At 38.5% G+C, this 24062-nt stretch overlaps 1 protein-coding gene across 1 annotated transcript in view; it reads left to right on the top strand.

The window, feature by feature from the left end:
* Positions 1-24062, top strand: part of LOC150098179 (sodium channel protein para-like) — a 1334265-nt gene that overhangs the window by 1274773 nt on the left and 35430 nt on the right. The window contains 1 exon segment of the mRNA XM_090406598.1: positions 23597-23867. Coding sequence (XP_090262724.1) covers positions 23597-23867 — 271 coding nt within the window.

The raw sequence follows: 24062 nt of genomic DNA, 5'->3' as shown, positions 1-24062 counted from the left end.
ATCATACGAGAATACTCGTAGTTGGCTTGTGCAGAGCATATACCATCTATGAGAATACACATTTTCACTTCTTCAAGGTCAGTACGGTAATCTTGTTGCCGGTGGTAAGCTTCATACGAGTATACTCATAGCTGGCTTGTGTAGCTGGTTTACCAACTACAAGTATACTCGTAGTTGGCAGCGAACGTGTTAATATACAACAGATGGTAAATTTTAATATTATATTTAGGAATTTCATATCCAAGTTTTATTTTCTTCAAAATCATAGACAAAATTATCAAAGAAATTTCAAGGAGTAATGGTGACAAGGAATTATTATTATTAACATTTGACCTCCATGGAGTCAGAGACTCATCGTGGGAGGTCACACTATTGCGCACAATGCTCATCCAACACACACTATTGCATACAGTTCTCATCCAACCATGCTTTAAACTGATTCAGTGTGTGTCAACACCCACAACACACTCAGGCAATGCATTCCAATCATCACCCACCCTCCATGCAAAGAACCTACTCCTCACTCCTCTGTTCACACCTTCCTTATACAGCTTTCAGTGATGGCCCCTTGTTCTTCTCCCTTCTCCCATTCTATGAAAAATTTAGACTCTATAACAACCCCTGACTAGTGTGTATGTCTCAATCATATCCCCCCCCCCTCTTCTTCCTATTCACAAGACACTGCAACTTACATTCTCTCAATCTGTCCTCATACCCCACATTCCAAAGACCACTGACTACCTTTGTGAGTCTTGTCTGGACCCTTTCTAACATATCCTCATCAACATGAAAACCCAGTGACCAAATCTGAGCAATAATCCATATGAGGCCTGATCAACACCTTATACAATGGAATCATAACCTCTCTATTTCTACATGTCTGGGTCCTCCGCATTATTGCCATTATCTGATGTGATATCTTCAAAACTTATGCAATGTGGCCCCTGAATTTCAGGTCCTTGTCCACCATCACTCCTAGATCTCTCATCTCCTATACTTCCGTTAAAGTTTCCTCACGAAGTGTATGCTTTGCATCCCATCGTTGCTTACCAAATCTCAAAACTTTACAGTTTGCAACATTGAACTTCAGTACTTACCTGCCCAATCATGCAATCTATTCAAGTCCTCTTGTAAGGCAATAACATCTGCTTGACTCTGCAATGATCTCCCCAGTTTTGCATCATCTGCAAACAACTGGATATCACTAGTTAAACCCAACCCAATATCATTAACATACAAATTGAACAACAATGGCCCCAAAACTGACCCCTGTGGCACATAGCTAGTCACCTTTCTATTTTGCGCTACTGCACCCCCGTATACAACTTTCTGATCCCTATCTGAGACCAGTCACTGATCCAACTCAGAAGTCTGTTATCCAATCCCATCTATTTCAATTTATTTAACAGCTTATCATGTGGCAGTCTATCAAAAGCCTTTGCAAAATCTAAGTACATCACTGTATATGCATCCCCCCCCCATTCCAAGATATTTGTCACCCTGTTATAGTACATAAGTTAGTGAAACATGATCTCCCCTTAACAAACCCATGCTGATAACCACAGAGAATACTGCTGTTATCAACCCATTTCTGTATTTCTGTTATCAACCCTTCTCACCAATCTCTCCAGGACCTTCACCACAACTCCAGATATACAAACCGGCTTATAATTTGAAGCTACAGCCTTATCTACCTTCATGCAGTGGAACAATTTTACCTTCCTCCCACTCCATGGAAATGTGTGCTGTTGTAAGACTCTTATTAAACAGGCATGCCAATGCTACTGCCAGTTCCCTGGAACATTCCCCTAAGATGCATGGTGATGTATCATCAAATCCTATTGCCTTATTGACATCAAGTTTATTTATTTCCTCAAATACCTCTTGCTCACAATTAAGCCATCCTCTCCTATGTCCTCTACACATAAATTCCGCATGATTCCACCCCCGATCAGGATGAAATACCCTTATATATATTGATCACTGAATACCTCAACAATGTCTTTTGTAGCATTCTATCATTCTACTACTTTCATCCTTTAACTTCATCTCACCATGATCATTCTTCCTTCTACTTGACACATCTAAAAACTCTCTAGGGTTTTTCTTTGCCTGATTTGCCAATTTCTGCTCATACTCTACTTTTGTTTTCCTTATTAACTGAGCCACTCTCCTGGCTTGTTCTTTGTATTCTTCATGTGACTGATTATCGCCATTATTCATCTTGTACTTCCTCCAAAGTACCTTCTTTTTCCAGATTTCATGTTTATGCTCCACATTCATCCATTTTACACCTACCTTATTCAACCTTTTGGCTTTCGGAATATGGTCGTACATTGATGCCATTACATATTTCTTTGTGATTCATTCCACATATGGATGAATGCAGATTTCCCATGCAGCATTTATTTCTTTACCACTCAACTCCTTGTTCCACGTTATAGCTCCAAGCTGTCACCTAATCTTGTCATAATCCTTATAATTCCACATATATCCCTTCCTCACAAAAGTCTGCATATGACTAGCCATAACACAGGTGATTACTTCATGATCACTTCCACCAACTGGAGGAAAATGTGAAACCCCCTCTAACAATTACATCCGCTGATGAAATGATGAGATCTAGAACTCTTGATTCTCGCATGCCCTTCTTTACGTGCTGCCTGAAATAGTTATCTCTCAAGAACTCGAGAAATTCATTTTCCTTATTTCCCAGATGCTATCTCTTCATTCAAATCTATACCACCATAATTAAAATCACCCATAATAATGACCCTTCCTTTGTTTACTAATTCAAGTTGTTTATACATTTCTTCATCACCACCTTCCACATTCCCAGGCGTATAGCAACATCCAACTAAATATGTCTTCCTCTCAACCTCCACATTACACCACACTGCCTCATAACCATTTCCACTATTTTCCCCTTTCATATCTGCCTTATGTGGACTTAATTCCCCTCCCTTCTCCCCCTTTCTATCCTCACAAAAAATACTGTACCCTTCCATTTCTGTTCCCATTACAATATCATTTTCATTCAACCATGTTTCACTTATGCTGAACTTGTGCTGTTGTAAGGCCCCTATTAAACAGGCATTTTAATACTACTGCCGATTCCCTGGAACATTCCCTTAAGATGTGTGGTGATATGTCATCATCCTATTGCCTTATTGACATCAAGTTTATTTATTTCCTCAAATACCTCTTGCTCACTCCCAAGGGATTGGAAGGAGGGTAAAATTGTTCTACTGCATAAAGGTGGTGATAAGGCTGTAGCTTCAAATTATAAACCGGTCTGTATATCTGGAGTAGCGGTGAAGGTCCAGGAGAGATTGGTGAGAATTAGCATACAGAAATGGGTTGATAACAGCAGTATTCTCTGTGGTTATCAGCATATTGACTATTAAAGTTGTTTTTCATGATTTCATAGCAGCAGCCAGAAACAATCGTATGTTTTTTGTTAATTCCAAATATTGACTATTAAAGTTGTTTTTCATGATTTCGCAGCAGCCAGAAACAATCGTATGTTTTTGCTAATTCCAAATATTTGTATGGTCCTAAAATATATGATTTTAGGAGCCAGGAATGTGAGAGGGTATCAGATGCTTTCTTATAGTCTATCCATGGCATGTTTAAGTTAGTTTTTCGTCTTTTTGAATTTCTGAGAATCATTTTATGAATAAGGATCTGGTCTTTTGTTCCTCTAGATTTTTGAAAATTTCCTTTTTGCTCAATGGGATAAATTTGATTATCTGATAAATATTGTTATATAGAATTTGCTATGATTGCAGTGAACAGCTTGAGCATAGTTGGTAGGCATGTTATTGGACGATAGTTACTTGGGTCCACACCTTATTCTTATACTTCATGAAGAGAAAAGTATGCCCAGATATCATCCAGTCTTCCACTGAGCCTGACTGCAATAGATAATTAAATTGTTCTGCCATTCAATCAAGTAGACTGGTTAGATCCTTTAACCAAAATTCATGTAGTTTGTCTATGCCAGGTGCACTTCGGTTTTTTAATTTTCTAGCTTGTACACTGACCGTTTTTTTAGTGATAATGACATTTTGCATTTGTTTTTTTCATTTCTGATTCTATTTTGTTAATCCATGAGGCATCTTTATCCATGAGATGTATCCCAGATTGACTTAAAAAATTTGAGCGTTACTTCTTTTTCTGGTGAATGATTGTGTGCATTTGTATTTCTCTGGAGGGAGTAAAAAAATTAACATTGGTTCTGTCGCAATTCCATATTTTATACATATTGGTTTATTCTTACTTTATATCTTTTAATTTTTTGTGCAGTCGCTATAATTCTAATCGCTAAAATATGGCGTCTTTGTGTTGAAACTTCTTTATACTTGTTTCAAGTAATTTAATTTCTGTTTAATTTTCAGAACAGGTATGACAGCTCTAACCCCATTCCACTCTAATTAGTTACTTTTAGTTTGCACAATAATTCTTCAGTAACTTCAGCAATTGTTTTGCTCACCAAGTTTTATTATTATTATTATTATTACCACCCCAAGACCTCATGGAGTCAAAGACTCATCTAGGAGGTCCTTTTATCACACACACGTACAGCTCATCATACCGTATTTTAAACACATTCAAACTCTTTGCAGACACCACATTCTCAGGCAAGGCATTCCAATCATTCACAACTCTGCATGAAAAGAAACCTGCCTCTCACTCCCCTACTCACACCCTCTTTATACAGTTTCCAGGGTTGACCTCTGGTTCTCCCCTGATCTCCCACTATTCTCTGTAAAACTTCTCCAGCATTGATCCTATAAGAACCCTTTACCAACTTGTAGGACTCTATCATATCACCCCTCTTCCTTCTCTCCACCAGACTCTGCAAATTACATCTTCTCAATCTTTCCTCATACTCGACATTCCAGAGGTCAGAAACTACCTTAGTCAGTCTCCTTTGGACCCTTTCCAACATCTCTTCATCCTGAAAACCTGGTGACCAAATCTGGGCAATAGTCCATGTGTGGCCTAATCAAAGCCTTATACAACGGAACAAGAATCTCCCTACTTCTACACGTCAGTGTCCTCCGCATCATTTCCAGAAGCCTTTGTGTTGTCTTCACAATTTTGGCGATGTGTCCCATTAATTTTAGATCCTTATCCACTATCACCCCCAGTTCTCTTATTTCCTCTACCTCCAACAATATATTCTCATCAAGCATAAATTCTGCATTCCATCTTTGTTTTCTAAATTTTAAAACCTTACATTTTGCAACATTGAACTCACATCCCCATTCCCATGCCTAATTACTCAATTTATTCTAGTCCTTAAGGCCACAACATCTTCCATACTCTTCATGGTTCGTCCCAACTTTGCATCATCGGCAAACAACTGAATATCTCCATCCAATTTTTTGCCAATATCATTAATATACAAGTTAAACAGTAGTGGCACTAAAACAGACTCCTGATGCACACCACTAGTGACTTTCCTTTTCCTGGATATCGCCCCCCTCCCCCATATGCAACTTGTTGATACCTATCAGATAGCCAGTCTCCAATCCAGTGCACTAATCTAATATCCAACCCCATCTGCTCTAGTTTGACTGTCAACCTATCATGAGGTACTCTATCAAAAGCCTTTGCGAAATCCAAGTATATTACTGTATATCCCTCTCCTCTGTCCAAGGAAGCAGTCACTTTATTGTAATAAGTAAGTAGATTACTAAAACATGACCTCCCTTTAGCAAATCTATTCTTTCAAGCAAAGATAATACCATTATTATCAACCAACTCTGGATCCTAATTCTCACAAGCTTCTCCAACAATTTAACCACAACAACTGACACACAGATAGATCTATAGTTTGATGCTTGCGTTATATCACCTCCTTTATGAAGTGGCACAATCTTGCCCTCCTGCCACTCCTTAGGAACTTGACCGAGTGCAAGACTCATATTAAAAAAATATGTCAAGGCAGATGTCAACTCCCTGGCACATTCTTTCAAAATACGTGGTGATATATTATCAAGTCCCACAGCCCTTACTGACATCTAGTTTACTCAACTCCCCATAAATCTCTTGCTCACCTACAGTCAGTCTCTCCTCTCCATCATCAACTGCTCTCAATCCCTCCATGAAGTCACATTCACAAGATTGAAAGATCTTTATGAACTGCTGATTAAGTAATTCCACCACACATTCTGCATCAGCTGTCTTTATACCATTTTCTCCAATCAATGTCATCCTTCCATAATTATTCTTTCTTTTGCTGGCTACATATCGAAAGAACTCCTTAGGATTCTTTTTGGCTTCATTAGCCAACTGCTGTTCATACTTCTCTTTAGCTACCCTCACCAAACAACTCACCCTCGTTGCTTGGTCTTTGTAGACTTCATGGAATTGGTCATTTCCACTTCTCTTATGCTGCCTCCACAATGTCCTTTTTCTCTGTATCACATGCTTAATTTCTTTATTCATCCATCTCACACCCACCTTGTTTAACCTTCTCACCCTTGGAATACATTTAGACATTGCATCTACTAAATAGTTTTTGAAAATTCCCCAAGCTATTTTGATCTGTTTTCCAGCTAACTTCTCATTCCATGTTACACCCACAAGCTGTCTCCTGAGCTCTTCATAAATACCCCTCCCCCTTATAGTTCCACATATACCCTTTTCTCACAGAGGTCCTCGCACTGCTTGTAACCACCGAGGTAATCACCTCATGGTCACTCTCACCAATTGGTGGATGATTTGAACACCTCATTTACAATTACATCCTCTGATGAGATGACTAAATCCACGACCCCTCAATCCTCGTGTGGCCTCTGTTACATACTGTCTGAGGTAGTTATCCCTCAAAAACTCAAGAAACTCATTTTCTTTACTTCCAGTTGCTATCTCATCATTCCAGTCTATATTGCCATAATTAAAATCACCCATAATGATTTCCCTTTTCTTATTTGCTTGACTAATTTGATTATACATTTCATTATCACCACCATCCACATTACCTGGTCTATAACAACATCCCACCAAGTATTTGATTCCATTCACCTCTGTCTCACACCATACTGCCTCAAACCACTGGCACTATTTCCCCTCTTGTATCTCCACTTTATACAGACATAACTCTTTCTCTATCATTAATAGCACTCCCCCCTCCCTTTTTACCCCTCTGTCCTCACGAAACATATCATACCCTTCCATCTCTATTCCTGTCAGGATGTCATCCTCTTTTAACCATGTCTCACTTATTCCAACAATCTTTGGGTGAACAGACGCAATTAGTGCAACCATTTCATCTGCCTTGTTTCTTATACTTCTAGCATTTGTATACAAACACAACAGCTCATTTCTGGATCTACAGCTAGTTCCACTGATACTATCACTCACTCACTCGATGTGATCTCTCCATGCTCGACTGGGGCCATTTCCCTTTCTGCTTCTTCATTTTGAAACCCTTTTCAATTCCAACTGTTTCCTCTTGATCCCTGGTCATCCCATTCCTTTCCTGCCTACACATGCTCACCTCCTCTTGGAGCATTCACCTTTCTCATGCTGTGTACCCCTGTCCCCCCTGAGTCTCCCCATTTTCCTACTCCTCTTACACACCCATTCTCTCATTATGTGTTTGTTTGTTTTTGATTTCATTACTTTTCAGCTATCCTTCTTTAAAAACTCTTTAAATTGCTTAGATCAGTCAAAGTTTGTTGACTTTTCGTTCAAACTGGATTGTCCATGGTGCAGATTATTTAATCCTTGGCTTTTTGCATATTTTGTACATATTTTGCTTTTTGCTCTTGCATTTTGTAACCAACCTTCACTGTAATGATATAGGCTGTACTGCGTAGGAGCTAATTTGTTTCCTTTATACTGTTGGTTGGGATGGTTTTTATCACAGCATTTGCAATTATGAGGAACTGTTTTAGCTTAGATTTATTTAAAACTTTTAATGGTGATAGTTTTATATGGTCATTTATGGAGTTCCAATATCCCTGACTTCATTTTACATTGGTCTTCTGTCAAAATATTCTGAGGTATGTCGTCAGCTTGATGCTTACTGAGTTGAATTCCAAAGTTAGATATAGCTACCGCCTGAGGATTTGCTGTTACTGGAGTTGTTGGTTTATTATGAACTCTTGCAGCTCAAGTTCAGTAAATATTTTGTTACAGAAAATGAAATTCTTTTAGTCCATAAATCTTTGTTCTGTTATTGCAGATTCTGAGAAATTTTGTTTCCAAATTAAATGCATATGCTTTCTAAAACCCTGTTTTTCTGGTGTTGATCTGTAAAAACATTTCATAACTTCTCTGTTTTCTTCTACAGTCCAGTTTAGTTTCTTCCAGTCATTTTTCAGCTTCCTGCCATGTTTGCCCAGCAAGGAGAGCTGGGTCCTGTAGTCACTTGTTTCCTGATCAGACAGGTCTCAACTGAGACCTGTCTGACAAGGGGGCCCTGTCAGCCCAAGCATAGCTCTCAACATCATTGAAGCATGCAAGCCCCACTGCCATGACAAGAGAACATAATAATAATTATTATTATTATTAAGGTAGAACTCCAGGGAGTCAGGAAACTCATCGAGGGAAGCCATACTATTCACACCAGCTGTCATACCTGTTGTTGGTGACATGCTTGGGAAGTATGAAGCAGGGGTAGGCACTGGATATGGTGTATTTGTGTTGGAACTTCTTTATACTTGTTTCAAGTAATTTAATTTCTGTTTAATTTTCAGAACAGGTATGACAGCTCTAACCCATTCCACTCTAATTAGTTACTTTTAGTTTGCACAATACTGTCAGACTGACACAGATGTCAAGTGTAGAGACAGTATGTTTATTTAGAGTGCTAAATTTATGCATATTGAGTGCTCACAGGTTATAGCTAGATGAAAAAAAAATGGGTAAAATTAATATGAGAAATATTACCTTAGTGATTTTATTACATTAAAATCTTAAAACATCAGTCAAAAGTACAGAAAAGAACCGCAAATTCATTGAAAGTTGAGTGACTGCACAAAGTGTGACAATTTGTTTATAAACAGCATGTGTATGCAGTATTTAGGTTGCTCTTAATAGAAATATTAAGAGATGTCACAAAGATGTCACCAATTTTAAGCATATCATATTAAGAATTTGTGGCTTGTGACTTTCACTGTTGTGTACACAGGTTACTTGCACATGACTGAATCAGAGACTGAAAACTTATACACAAAATGTTTGTCATTTTAATGTGCACATGGGCTGGCAAAAATTAGAGGGAATATTGCTGTTCGATGGTTTTGGGTAGAGATGGTTTTGTGGTTTTGATTTGATATCAACATCACATGAAGTATATGTTTAACTGCATTTCTATTTCTGATTGATCATACAGAAACTAATACAAGATGGATTCAAAACAGAATCACATGCACACACATATATATTAGTCTTCTTGTCTCTCTATGCTTGGGAAGTATGAAGCAAGGGTCGCCATTGGATATGGTAATGTTTGTCTTTGTGTTGGAACTTCTTTATACTTGTTTCAAGTAATTTAATTTCTGTTTAATTTTCCGTGTAGTTATAGTATCTGCATAGTGTGTTTTTTTAGCTCTCTATACATCCCAAGGTTTCTCTTTTTGAAATACAGTTTGTTGACCATTTCAGGTATATAAAAGCTCTGGATGGCTTTTAATTAATAATTAAACTAATAATAATAATAATAATAATTATTATTATTATTATTATTATTATTATTTGACACCTCCAGGGAATCAAAGACTCATCGAGGGAGGGCAACTACTCTACAACTCTCCATGTCCGCCACTCAGCCTCATCCACCCGTCATCCACCAACACCATCTACTGTCCACAACCACTAGTATTTTCACAGACAATCACAAACATCCATGTCCACAGCGAGATTCGAACCTTGCAGCCTTTTGGCTGGAGAGTGGATACACTAACCACTTGGCCAACGACCAGTTATGAAGATACTTTATGCACAAACTTTATTTGCTTACACTTGGATAAAGGATTAAACAAGAATTTAATTTCATGTCAAATATAATTAAATATACTGGAGATTGTTTATTAGTTGACACATTTCCAGATCATGCAGAAGTTGACTAATGTGAAAGCAATTCAATGGTAATTTAATGGTTAAAGATTTGTCATCTTTTTTGGGAAACGGCAGAATATGGGCTAACTTACAACTGCAGATACACAAGTAGAATAGAAGAGTACAAAAAGGCAACACAAACACAAGAACTGGAAGTCAACAGGATCATGATACTTGACATTTTTCCAGTTCTTGGGAAGTGAGAAAATGTCAACAGGATCAAGAGAGACACTGATATCCAATTTAGAGAAGATTCTTCTGATTTCTGGCAAAAACATAGGAAGTACTGAATGTTGAAGATCTGGAACAGCCAAAAGACGATTACCTATCATCAAAGCAAGAATTGGAAACAATTTTTTTTTTTTTTTTTTTTTTGCTGCATTGGCAGAATAATCAGAGCTGCATTCAGAGTTTTGGCAGAGGAAGAAGTATATTACAGTCAGGGATTAATCAGTCAGGGTCTATGGATGGGTATACTTGATACTATCTGTAAAGAGATGGAGAGGTATAAAATTAGCATCATGGGAATTACAGAGATCAGATGGAATGGAGAAGATCACTTCAAAAGACAGGATGGTAAGCTAGTTGTTTATTCAGGAGGTTACTCAAAGCATGATGGAGCAGCTGTGATACTGAAGACAGTTCAGGCAAGAACCCTTTTTGTTTATAATCCCATTAATGACAGGATACGTTGTATTAGACTGAGGCTCATCCTACCGATGTGTCAATTGTGATAGTTTATGTATCCCCCCCACACACACACACATAAGCCTGATGAAGAGAGTGAGGAATTCTACAAAAAAACTTATAGATTGTTTTGTCTATAAGCCTCCCAAGGAGAGATGTACTTTTCATCTTAGAGGACTTTAATGCAAAAGTGGGAAAGAGTAAGAGTTAGCCCTGAGTGTGGCATGTAATGTCTGCATGAACATAACATCTGTAGTGAAAGATTGTTGAAATTTGCTCATGCTAACAACTTAGTTATTACCAATAACACCGATGATGAGCCATTACCTGGCATCTAGCATTGATAGTCAAGGAACCAGATTGATTACTTTCATTCTCTCCACTGGTGGAAGACGAGGATCTTTGATGTACATACTTGTGTTGGAGCAGACTGTGATACAGACCATCAGCTAGTAAGAGCCAAAGCAAAGTTTAAACACCGAAACATTCAAAGTCAGGCCTACCCCTCTAGACTGAATGTCAGAGTAATCCCTAGTGGGTTCACAGAAAAAACATCAACTCAGATGGATGATCTTTTGGAGATTAGTGAGGAGAACTTACTGAAATGGTTTGGGAAGGAGTCAAGTTTATAATACAGAATACAGACAAGAAGTATCTAGGATACAGACAATGGCCCAATTAGAAGACAAGAGATGCATGGATCAGATTCAACATGGGATCTGCTTATAATTCTTCTTCTGAATAGCCTTTGCACACTTTAGAGAATTCTAGCTCAGATAAAGGATCAGAATTTCAAGTGAAATGGGGAAGATGTTATCAGGAATGGCACAACAAAATTAAGAACAGGAAAAGACAGGTGAAGCAATGGCAAATATGGTGAAATCTATACTGGTGGCCATTGATTAACTGATGGACCTTTAGGGAGTGGAGAAGTTGACTATTGATAACTTTCTGAAGTAAAACATTTTAGCTATTTCCTGCTATGGGCATGGATGAATGTGATTGCCTTCAGATAGTATATTAATTTCAATGCCTGGTGTGAGACCAATGCCCTGTATATTAGAGGCCTGAGGTGGCTTGAAAAAAGTTCAATGTTTTGGTCTCTAGAAGAGGGTTTCTAGAGTAGGTAAAACATATACAAAAATAAAAAATAACTCATATCCACAAAAGATTAAACCTTTTGTGGGTATGAGTCACATAAAAAAAAAAAAGGAAATGGAAAATGCAAAGAATATGTAAAGCTAGAATGGTACACAGCCAGACTGAATAAATTTATATGGAATAACAGAGTCAAGTCAGAAATAAAACAGATGATTACCACTAAGGACGTCCACGTGGTTAGCCTAGTGGCTATGTGCTTCGCAACCATTATCATCATCATTACTAGACATTCATGGGCTCAAAAGATTCATCCACTGAAGGTATACACACAAACTGTCACACATGAAGCTCACCAAACTTTCTTTAAACTCAAACATGTCTGCATTCATCACATTCTCAGACAATGCATTCCACTAACCAGCCACTCTCCATGCAAAGAACCTGATTCTTACTTCCTTGCTCACATTCTCCTTATACAGTTGCCAGGGATGCCGCTTGTTGTACCACTGTCTCGCTATCCATTCTATGAAAAATTTCTTCCACATTAACTTTGCAACAATATACACCTCCATAGTGCAATTGGAAGAATGATGGTATGTTGCCCCTTCAATTGGAAAAGGCCTAAGTTTGATTCTCATTGTTACGAGAGGAATCTTTATATGGGAATTTTTCAGTTGAAAGTGAGTTAGCCGATCTCATATGGATGTAGCAAAGTTTTTCTTCCCAGAAACTCGGTTTATCCCACATGCAGACAAATCAGCCTTCAGAACATACACCATTTACAGACAAAAATACTAGTGGTTTTGGGTAGTAGATGGCATTGGTGTTGTTGATGGATTAAGTGGTGGAGACAGAGAGTTGTTGAGTAGGTGCCCTTCCTCGATGAGTCTTTGGACTCCTTAAAGGTGTCACGAAATAATAATAACAATAAACCCTTACCAACTTACAAGGCTCAGTCATATCTCCCCTCACCTCCACCTCTTTGACACTGCAAAAGGCATTTCCTCCATCTATCTTCATACCCCACATTCCAAAGCCTAGATAACTTATCTCTTCATTCATATCTTATTTAGTCTCCTAACCTTTGGAATACATGCAAGCAATGTCTCTGCTAGATGGTTCTTGAGCTATCTTATTCTTCATTCCATGATATAGCTACAAGTTGACTCCTAAGTTTCACATAATATCCTTTTTTTCACAGAAGTCTTCATATTGTTTTGACACTCTGATTTGATCATCTCATTAGATGATGTTATTATAAATATGGTGTCAAAACAATATGAAGGCTTCTGTGAATAAGGGATACTATCCCTAACAAACTTGAGAAATTCATTCTCTTTGACCCCAGTTGTTATCTCTTCAATCTACATATATACAATCTCATCTCGTAACCATAATGATCACCATTTTCTTATTTTCCAGGTAATTTGTCTATGCATTTCCTTTTCACTGCCTTCCACATTTTCAAGTCTATAGTAGCATTCGGCTAAATATTTCATCCATTCACCTCTTTCACCACCCTGTCTCAAAACTGCTGTCGCTATTTGCCCCTTGCATACACCTTGGATGGGCAAAACTTTTCTGCTACTATTAACAGCTTTCCTCTGCCCTCTTTACTCTGTCTTAATGGAAAACATCCTATCCCTCCATCTTTATTCCTGTCAGAATGTCATCATCATCATCCAACTACATCTTATTTACTCAAACAATTTTTGGACACACGAGCCTCATCAGTACAACAATTTAGTTTCCCTTATTTCGGATACTCTTGGTATCAATAAACATAATAACTTATTTCTGGTTCTATAATAAGATCTTAAAACACCATTTCTCAGATATGACACCTCCATACCTTCCCTTACCATTCTTCCTTCACCAGTCACTCATCCTTCCTGCTGCATCCCAGGCCATTTTAATCATGCATTTACTTCTGCATTCAGCATCCACACTTCTCATACAGTATCTCTCTGTCCATCGCCATTTCTCTGCCAGTCTTTATAATTATTATTATTATTATTATTATTCAGGCCTCCAAGGAGTCAAAAGACTCATCGAGGGTGGTCCTTTCTAAGACATAAAGTCTGTCAAGACTCATCGAGGGGAGGTCCCCCCCTGAGAAACACAAAGTTTATCATACCACTCCTTAAACCCACTGACCGTTCTCGCTCCCACCACTCCATCAGGCAATGCATTCCACGGCTCAACCACCCTCCACACAAAGAAACCACTCCTTACCCTCTTGCTCACAGTTTCCTTTCGTAACTTCCAGGGATGGCCTCTTGTCATCACTCCTTCCCACTGATCAACCAAGCGAAAGAACTCCCCAGTGTCAACCCTGTAACCACCTCTCAACAGTTTAAAAGTCTCAATCATATCACCTCTCCTTCTTCTATCCACCAAACTCTGCAGTCCACATTCTCTCAGCCGATCCTTATAACTATCCTTGTACAGTCCTGAAACCATCTTTGTCATCCGTCTTTGTATCCTTTCCACAGTTAATTTATCCCCTTCAAATCCTGGGGACCAAATCTGAGAACAATAGTCCAAGTGTGGTCTGATCAGAGACTTATACAACGGAATGATAACCCTCTTATCTCTGCAGGTCAGTGTCCTTCTCATAATAGCAGCAATCCTCTGTGTTACCTTCACCACCTTTGCAATATGTCCCCTAAACTTCAGGTTTCTATCAATCATCAACCCCAGATCTCTTGTCTCCCCTACTTCCTCCAGTATAACTCCTCCCATAGAGTATGCAGCATCCCATCGATGTTTCCCAAACCTCAAGACCTTACATTTTGCTGCATTAAACTGAAACCCCCATTCATTTGCCCATCTATCTAGCTTATTTAAATCCTCTTGCAGGGCTACCACATCTGCACTATTACTAATAATCCTTCCAAGCTTCGCATCATCCGCAAACAACTGAATATCCCCCTGCAATCCACTGGCTATGTCATTGATATAAAGGTTAAAAAATATAGGTCCTAGTACTGAGCCCTGTGGGACCCCACTTGTAACCCTCTGCCTCCTGGAAACTGCTCCACCATACACAACTCTCTGATATCTATCAGACAGCCAATCCTGAATCCAGTTGACCAATCTGACATCCAGACCCATGTGCTGCAACTTAAATATCAGCTTATCATGTGGCACCCTGTCAAATGCCTTCGCCAAGTCTAAGAAAATTGCAGTATATGCCTTTCCCTCATCTAATGCTCTTGTAACTTTATTATAAAAGGCTAGCATATTGCTAAAACAAGAGCGTCCTTTCACAAATCCATGTTGATTCTCACAGATAACATTACCCTCATCTGCCCAATGCTGTACACGGTCCCTCACTACTTTCTCCAAGATCTTAACAACTACTGATGACACACAGACTGGCCTATAATTAGACACTTCCAGTCTGTTACCACCCTTATGCAATGGCACTATCTTACCTTCCTTCCATTCCCTGGGCACCTTTGCCAAAGCCAGACTTTCATTGAAAAGCCACGTTAAAGGTATTGTCAATTCCCTAGCACATTCTCTCAAAACTCGTGGCGAAAAACCATCCAGTCCCACAGCTTTACTGACATCCAGAGTACTCAGTATCTGAAACACACTCTCCTCCTGTACCTCCAGACCTCGTACCAGTCCTATCCCTCTAGCATTAAAATGACTCCTCTAGGATGAAATACTCCAATAAAGTGTTCATTGAACAATTCCACTATGTCCTCTGCATCAGTCACTCTATTCCCATTTTTATCCCACAATATCATTCTTCCACAGTCATTTCTCCTCCTACTGGCCACATAGCTAAAAAATTCCCTAGGATTTTCTTTGGATCTTAGGGCCAATCTCCTCTCATATTCCAGTTTCGTTTTCCTTACCACACGAGTCACTCTTCTGGCCTGTGTCTTATATTCCTCATGGATCTCTTCACCTGTCTCCTTATATCTCTTCCATAGCCTCTTTTTCGCATGCAATTCCTGTTTAATATTGTTTGTCATCCACTTTACTCCAAATTGCGCCCTCTTCTTCACTCGTGGTATACAACTTACCATTGCTGATAACAAATATTCTTTCACAATTTCCCACGCACTGGTGATATCCCGGCCTTCCAATTCCTCCCTCCATGAAACTTCCCGAAGTTGACGTCTAAGACTATTATAATCACCTGCCTTATAATTCCACATAAGTTCCCGTCTCTTTGATACTCCTGCATGTCTATTCATTTTCCAAGTCAAAACCATATGGTCACTCTCTCCAACTGGTGGGAGAGACGTCAACTCAGTTATTATCAACTCTTCTGATGCTATAACCAAATCCAAAATTTTTGAACCTCTTGTTCCCTCTGTTACATGTTGCCTAAGACATTTGTCCCTCAAGAATTCTAGAAATTCCATTCCCCTATTGCAACATGCATCTTCCTCTCTCCAATTTATACTACTGAAGTTAAAATCTCCCATAACAATCATTCTTCTTGCACTTGCCAAACTTAGCTGTCTAAACATCTCCTGGTCCCCATCCTCTGTGCTCCTGGGTCTGTGGCAACGCCCCACTAAATATCCTGTCTTGCCTACCTCTACCTCACACCATATGCTCTCAAAATCATTTGTCTCACTACCTTCCAAATTCTCCACTCTTAGAGGACATAGGTCATCACTTATCATAAGCAGCACCCCACCACCACGCTTTCCCCTCCTATCCTGGCGAAAAATACTATACCCAGCGACTTCTATTCCTGTTTTTATATCCTCTTCTGTCAACCACGTCTCAGTGATCGCAATAATTTTTGGCCAGGCTGATGCTATCTGCGCCACCAATTCCTCTCCCTTATTCCGGATACTCCTGGCATTAGTATACAGCATATAAATGCCATTGTTTCTATACCCAGCATTATCCCTTCTAGACTCCACTGGGCTCAGTCTTACCTGACATTGTCTCCCTTCTCCCAAGTATCCATTCCCACAAGAGGCCACCCCTGCTATCATCCTCCCTGGGACACACTGACTCGTTCAGAACAGCAATCTCTCTAGATGCCTACGTCCTTCCTCATTCAAATGTAAACGGTCTCTCGCAAACAACTCCTCTCTTTCCTCAAATGCACTCCAAGCATCCATATATACCAGTCCTCTCTTGTCACACATTCTCGCTATTATGCCATTCAATATCACCGCTCTTCTGCTCAGCTCATCATTATCATACCTAGGCAACACGCACACTATTTTTCCTCTCTCTGTCTTCTTCCGTACAGTCTCAAGCAAAAATCTCATATCTCTCGCTGCCCGACTTACATTACCACTCAAGTCATTCGTTCCTACCATCACAATCATCTCATCCACCCTTTCACTTCTCTTAATTGCCATAGCCACCCTTTCTATTGTTCCTCCTGGCAAACACTCCTCACGCATCCTATCCTGAACACCACGGATCATTGAGTCACCATACATTATACCTCTTACCATTCCATCGCTCTTATTGTTTCCATTCTCTCCTCTTCTTTCATTCCCATACCTCTCTCTTCTACTGTTTCCATTCTCTCCTCTTCTAGCACTCCCATACATCTCTCTCATTCCCTCTCTCCTACTGTTTCCATTTTCTCCACTTCTAGCACTTCCATATCTCTCTCTCATTCCGTCTCTCCTACTGTTTCCATCCTCTCGTCTGCTAGCATTCCCATACCTCTCTCTCATTCCCTCTCTTCTACTGTTTCCAATCTCTCCTCTTCTAGCACCCCCATACCTCTCACTCATACTCCTTAAATTCTCTCTCTCTCCTACTCTGATTCGCCTTGCATTCATCTCTTCCATTCTCCTAATCTTATCTTTCATACTTCTGCTCTCATTCACTAGACATTCCACCTCCTCTTTCAACTCATCTATCTCCCTCTGCAGGTCAGTCACTCTTAATCTAAATTCACTCTCCCAAACAAAACCATCTCCTAAACTTCCACAGTCACTCACACCTTCCACACTATCAACCATTATTTTCTCATTCTCTCCTATCATACTACTCGTCTTCCTACATTCATTCTCCGTTCCTGGAGCAACAAAGTCGGATATCGATATATCTAATGTACTTATTTCCTCCAACTGCCTGCATTTTGCGCACATACGCTCTCCACTCTCTTTAACAAACCACATATGTAATTCCTTAGAAGCATACATGCCGCAAGTACTGCATGCCACAAAGTCCCTTATGATATTGCTAATAATTGAGTTCTTAAATGGCGGAGGACTTGGCGTTACGCCACTTGGAACTGCTGCTGAATCCACCATCATTCCTTACTGCCGAGTAGCGTAATCCTTAATAATTATTCAATTAATAAATAAGAGGGGAAAAAAGTACAAACATCAGAACATTTAAGTACTAATATAATTAAATAAAATGAAATATAACTAAATACAAAGTAACTTAGCTTTGTTTTGTCTTCCACCGTTACGCGTTCGATTCTGACGGTACCAACATATATTATATCGCGACAGCAACTAACTTCCGAAAAACAACCACTGAAGTACACTCGTATTCAGAGAAACAATTCAGCACTCAAAAACGTAGAAAAACGGGAAGAAAACGGACTATTCACCGATTAAAAATCACTTTCTTCTGCACAGCTCAAATTCACCGCCACGCCTTGTGTTCCCACTCTCATTCTTTTCACTTATGCTACTCACCTCTCCATTCACACACATTCCTTTTTCCCCCATACTCATCTGCTCTTCACTTCTTACTTCTTCAGTTCTGTTCTGTGGTGCTGTTCCATAGTCTGTCTGTTCACTGCATTCATTATCCTCCCTTCCAGCAAACAGTCTCTCCAGCTTGCTCACTCCAAAACTATTTAAATATAGTAAATGAATCCACCCATCCTTCAAATGCATCCCACAAATTCACAAAATATACCCTTTCCTTCTGAGCAGCTCAATTTGCATACCATTGATGATTTTTTCTCACATTATCTTTTTGCTCTCCTCAACAACCACTTGATATCCATTCTCATATTCTCCATGTTTCCAACCAAATCATGCACTCATCCTATTATGACTACCAACTATTTTGCTCACTGACTTCTCATATCGAATGCCTCAATCGCTCTTCTCATTGTACCACATTGAATAAAGTACATCAAAAATGCATGCACTTTATTTACCACGCCTCTAATAATTGAATCTCCATACAGAGCCATTCTCAAATCATTCATTACCTCTTTTACATGGCCATCTTTATATCTTTCATTCTTCTATAATTCTACTTGTTTTACTTTGCATATGCATCATCCCTTGCCTCATCTTCAAGTCTTGAATCACTTTCTTGTTGCAATGCATATTCTACGTTCTCAATCACACTCTATTTCTCACTGCCCACTATCATACTGTCAGACATCGCACCTTTCTTACAATCAGTCTTGCATGCTATCTTACCATCCACTCTCACTTGTTTCTATACATACACTCATGATCTCTGATTCTGCTTTTGCCCTCCACTTTTCACATTCAAAGATGCCTTGTAGTCTATGAGCATGCCACACTTCTACATACTTTCTCACTTTGCTTTTTCACCTCTCCACATAGACATCCTCAATATCTCCTCATGCATATGTATTACATTCACGGCACCATACCATTTTCAAAAACACACGCATCACTCACATAATGACCTCACTCTTGCTGCCATTTTTATCTTGAATCAGAATCAAAATCTTGAAATCAAAAAACTGTTGACAGATAACTACACCAGTATTCAAAACTTAAGGACAAACACTATTTCTGACAATTACAACCACAAATTCAGATGAATCAGCTTCTGGCTTGTATAACTGACGATTTTGAATAGAAAGCAGATACACATTCAAATTTTCAAATCACATGCAAAGCAGTCACATGCTAGCACTCAACAGGATAAAAGGCTATGTTAAGTGAATTGTGCTTGAAGGAAGCTCCTTTCATGAAGGAATAAAGTTGCAAACTTGGATATCTTGCAATATCTCAAAGACATCATCTAGATGATTTCACATGGGGAAGAATTATTGGAAAGCTTGAAGAAGGCCTCAGAATTATTGATATTGCCAGGAAGTTTGGAATCTCATGGCATTGTATCCAGGCTCTGGGAAGTGTTTCAAACCAAAGGAATGTGTTACAGACTTTTGCTAAGAGGTGCTCTCACTCTACTATGGTGCATGAAGACAGATTTTTGGTTACAAGAGCAAAATGTAATCAACACACCACAGCAGGTCAGCCTGCAAGTCTGCTCCATTCAAGCACAGGTACGTGGATATCTCATACTCTGCTGGCAAGATGTCTGCAACAAGTAGGCCTATACACCTGAAAGCCTGTAGTCTGCATCCCTTTATCCACAGCTCATTATAGAGCATGTTTTCAGTGGTGCTTTATCCATAAAAATTGGACAAGGCACCAATGGGCTAATGTATCTTTACAGATGAGAGTCATTTTAGTCTTTCCTCTGATTTCAGACAGCACTTGATCTGACATGAAAGCAGTGCTGTTTATCATCATGAGAATGCTCTTGAAAGGGATAGTTACAGAAGTGCTATGATCATGGTATGGGGAGGCATTATGCTTAATGGATGCACTGAGCTACAACTGCTGGAAAAAGGGACTATAATTGGTGAACAGTATTACAACAAAGTTCTTCAATTTCATGTTCGATTGTTCTGTGGTGCTATAGACAAAGAATTCATTTTTATGGATGACAATGCCACACCACATAGTACACAAGTAGTGGAGATTCTTTTGGAGAATGAGGATATTAATTGAATAGAGTGGCCAGCAAGCTCACCAGATCTCAACCCCCATAGAACACGTTTGAGATGCAATAGGGAGATGCACTGTTCTTCAAAATTCCAATCCAGAAAAGAAAAAAAATGCTCTATCTGAAGGAGGAGGAGGAGGAGCAATGGGAATTCCTGAATTCCCATTGCTCCTCCTGCTTCAACAATTCCTGAATTACTTGGTGCTAAGCATGGTACGACATTGTGAGAGCTGCATTGCAATTCAGTGGATATATTCTATACTGAATTGTCCCTGCATAGTTTTCTGTAAGCACTATACATTAATTCCTTAGCTATGTCCTTAGGAAATTTATAACTATTTCCAAAAACATATTGCAATTTGAAATTTATAACACATTTTTTGTATAATATAATTTATTAGTATGCCAGCAATAAATTTATGTCCACATTTGGCTGCAGTCCTGAAAATGCTTTCATATACAGGTAAAAATATAGTTCGTCCTTAGCTTTTGGACACCAGTGTATGTATGTGCCAGTAAACAGAAACTTAACAGTTTCGATTAAAAAATGAAATCTCAAATCTTAAATAATGTTACAAGTGTGCCTACTGAAGTTATGGCTGAATTAAAGATTACTACTATCCCCTCTCTCCTGCTTCAATACACCAAAACAGTTTGGGTGACCTAAGGTTCACAAGCCTAGTCCTGCTGTATTCCATCATAGATGCTAGCAATTGTCCTGCCTTGCTAAATTTGCTAAAGTCTTGACTTCCATACTCAGCAGAAAATAGTCAAGATGTTATCTTGCATTTTGAAAAAAATCTACACAATTTAAAGCAACTAGACATAACTTTTAATTAGAGAATAATAATTGCTTATTTAGTTTCATTGTGTTGTCTCTTTTTACATATGCACCAGAAGATGATACATGCTTGAACTCTCCAAAATCTTTTTTTCCAGACATTTATAACCGTATACTGCCTTATGAGTACTGTCTTAAATCTGTGTATTTTAGCATATGCAGCCAGCTCTATAAACAAAGTAAATACATTCCAATCAGCTCTTCATTTTTATCTTCTCATTACTAACTTATATATGGAATAATTTCAGATTTGAGTTCTAAATAAGGGAGATGAAATGGTTTTGCTGATTTTGTTTATTTTCATTTATTTGTCTGTAAATTGTTGATATAAGTGAAGTTGGATAAGGACGATATCCTGACCAGAATAGAAATAGAAGAGTATAATGTTTTTTTGCAAGAATAGAGAGGACAAGAATTTTGTCATGTTAATACATTCCAGTCTGTATTAACATGACAAAACCATTGCCATGATAATACAGACTGGAATGAAAAGAGAGCATTTGAGTATTAGGAAAAGGAATTTCCTAAGTTCCTGAGAGACAAGTATCTTAGGCATTATGCATTATGTAATATAGGCATGTGAGGATCAAGAGTCTTAGATCTAATCATTTCACTGGAAGATGTCATTTTGAGTGGGGAGTCACATTTCCTCCCAATTGGTGAGAGTGACAATGAGGTCATCACCAGGATGGTGGCCAGCCATATGAAGACTTCTGTGAGTTCCATAAATATATATATGGAACTACAAAGCCAGCGATTAAGAAAAGCTTCAGAGACAGCTTGGAGCTATAGCATAGAATGAAAAGTTAAAAGGAAAGAAGATAAATGCTGCTTATGGCACTGACAAAGAGATATTTAACACCATTAATGTGCTCCAAAGGTCAAAAGGCTGAATAAGATGTCAGATGAATGAATGAAGAGAATTAAACAAATAATCTGCATGAAGAAGGTACTGTGGAAGCAGCACAATATGAATTATTATTATTATTGCACCCTCCATGAAGTCAGCAGACTCATCATGGAAAGTTCATTCAGCAGATAACATATTTACCATACTGAATCTTAAAATCTTAACACTCCCTGCATTACAACATATTCCAGTAATGCATTCCATTCAACCACAGTTCTCCATGTAAAAAATCTACACCTTGCACCCCTCTTCACTAATACATAACTTCCAGAGATGGCCTCTGGTTCTTCTCTTGCCTTCTACTCTTTTTTCTAATTCCCTCTGCATTAATCCAATAAAATTCACTAACTTATATGTCTCTACATATCACCTCTTTTCCTTCTAGCCACCAAATTCTGCATATGTCTCTACATATCATCTCTTTTCCTTCTAGCCACCAAATTTTTGCACCCCTCTTTCACTCTTACATAACTTCCAGAGATGGCCTCTGATTCTTCTCTTGCCTTCTACTCTTTTTTTCTAATCCCCTCTGGATTAATCCAATAAAATTCACTAACTTATATGTCTCTACATATCACCTCTTTTCCTTCTAGCCACCAAATTCTGCAATCCATATTCCTGTCCTAGAATGCAGTATTGGTTAGGTAGTCTGAAAACCTGATTTAGGAGTATGAAAATCTGAAACCATGATAAGGGTTGCAGATTTTCCTGAAATAAGATGATGCCTGTCCTGCTGGTCTGAGGTGCTGATTCCTCCACTCCCCCCACACACACACCTGATACAATCAACCAACAAATATTTAGTTAACACTTTTTCTTTTTTCTTTCTGGGAATCCCATTCACAAAATGTTGCAAACCTATACCTTAATACCATGGATTGACTGAGGTTTAGATAATCTAGAAACACTGCTGTAGAGAACAAAGATGGAACTTTTTTCAATCCTCTCATAAGCAGGGTTATGGTCTCGTGCCAGACAATTAAATTCATTCACAAACATCCATGCCCACACTGGAATTTGAACCCACAACTTATTGGGAAAGAGCAGAAACACTATCCACTTACCAACTAGACCAGCAAACAAAAATAAATAATGACTAACATTATATTTTTTAAATGTTGTTATTGTTATGGTTTAATACAAGTATGTAATAACTCCATTGTTAAAAAATAAAATTCTTTCTGTCCTGGTATTGCTCACTAAAAATTACTTATTATTCCTTCTAGTTTAAGCTTCAAGCAGTAGTGTTTGATCTAACAACCAACAGCAAATTTGATATGGCAATCATGTTATTCATTGGGCTCAACATGACAGTAATGGCTATGGACCATTATCAGCAGTCAGGACTGTATGACTTGGTCCTTGAAAGACTCAATGTTTTCTTCATTGCAATCTTCACTGCTGAATGTCTGCTCAAGATATTTGCCTTCCGATGGTACTATTTCAAAGAGCCTTGGAATGTCTTTGATTTTGTAGTTGTTACCCTATCCATCCTTGGTAAGCATTCATAAATACCTTATTTTATGTATATTGGAAAATACAAATAATTTTAGTTTGTCTTATTAGAATTAATCACTAACAGTTTTAGCACTAAGTCAGTTTTTATGTTATAAAGTCACATAAAAATTTGTAGTTCAAATCTATATCCATATATCAAGTGCTACTATTCTTCATCTGGAATAAGATAAGGGC

Source organism: Typopeltis vanoorti, chromosome 16 (assembly GCF_054136105.1).
Source record: "Typopeltis vanoorti isolate ZY-2024b chromosome 16, IOZ_Tvanoo_1.0, whole genome shotgun sequence".
NCBI classification, from domain to species: Eukaryota; Metazoa; Arthropoda; class Arachnida; order Uropygi; family Thelyphonidae; genus Typopeltis; species Typopeltis vanoorti.
Note: the sequence above shows the minus strand (reverse complement) of the source record. Positions and strands in the feature narration are given on the sequence as shown.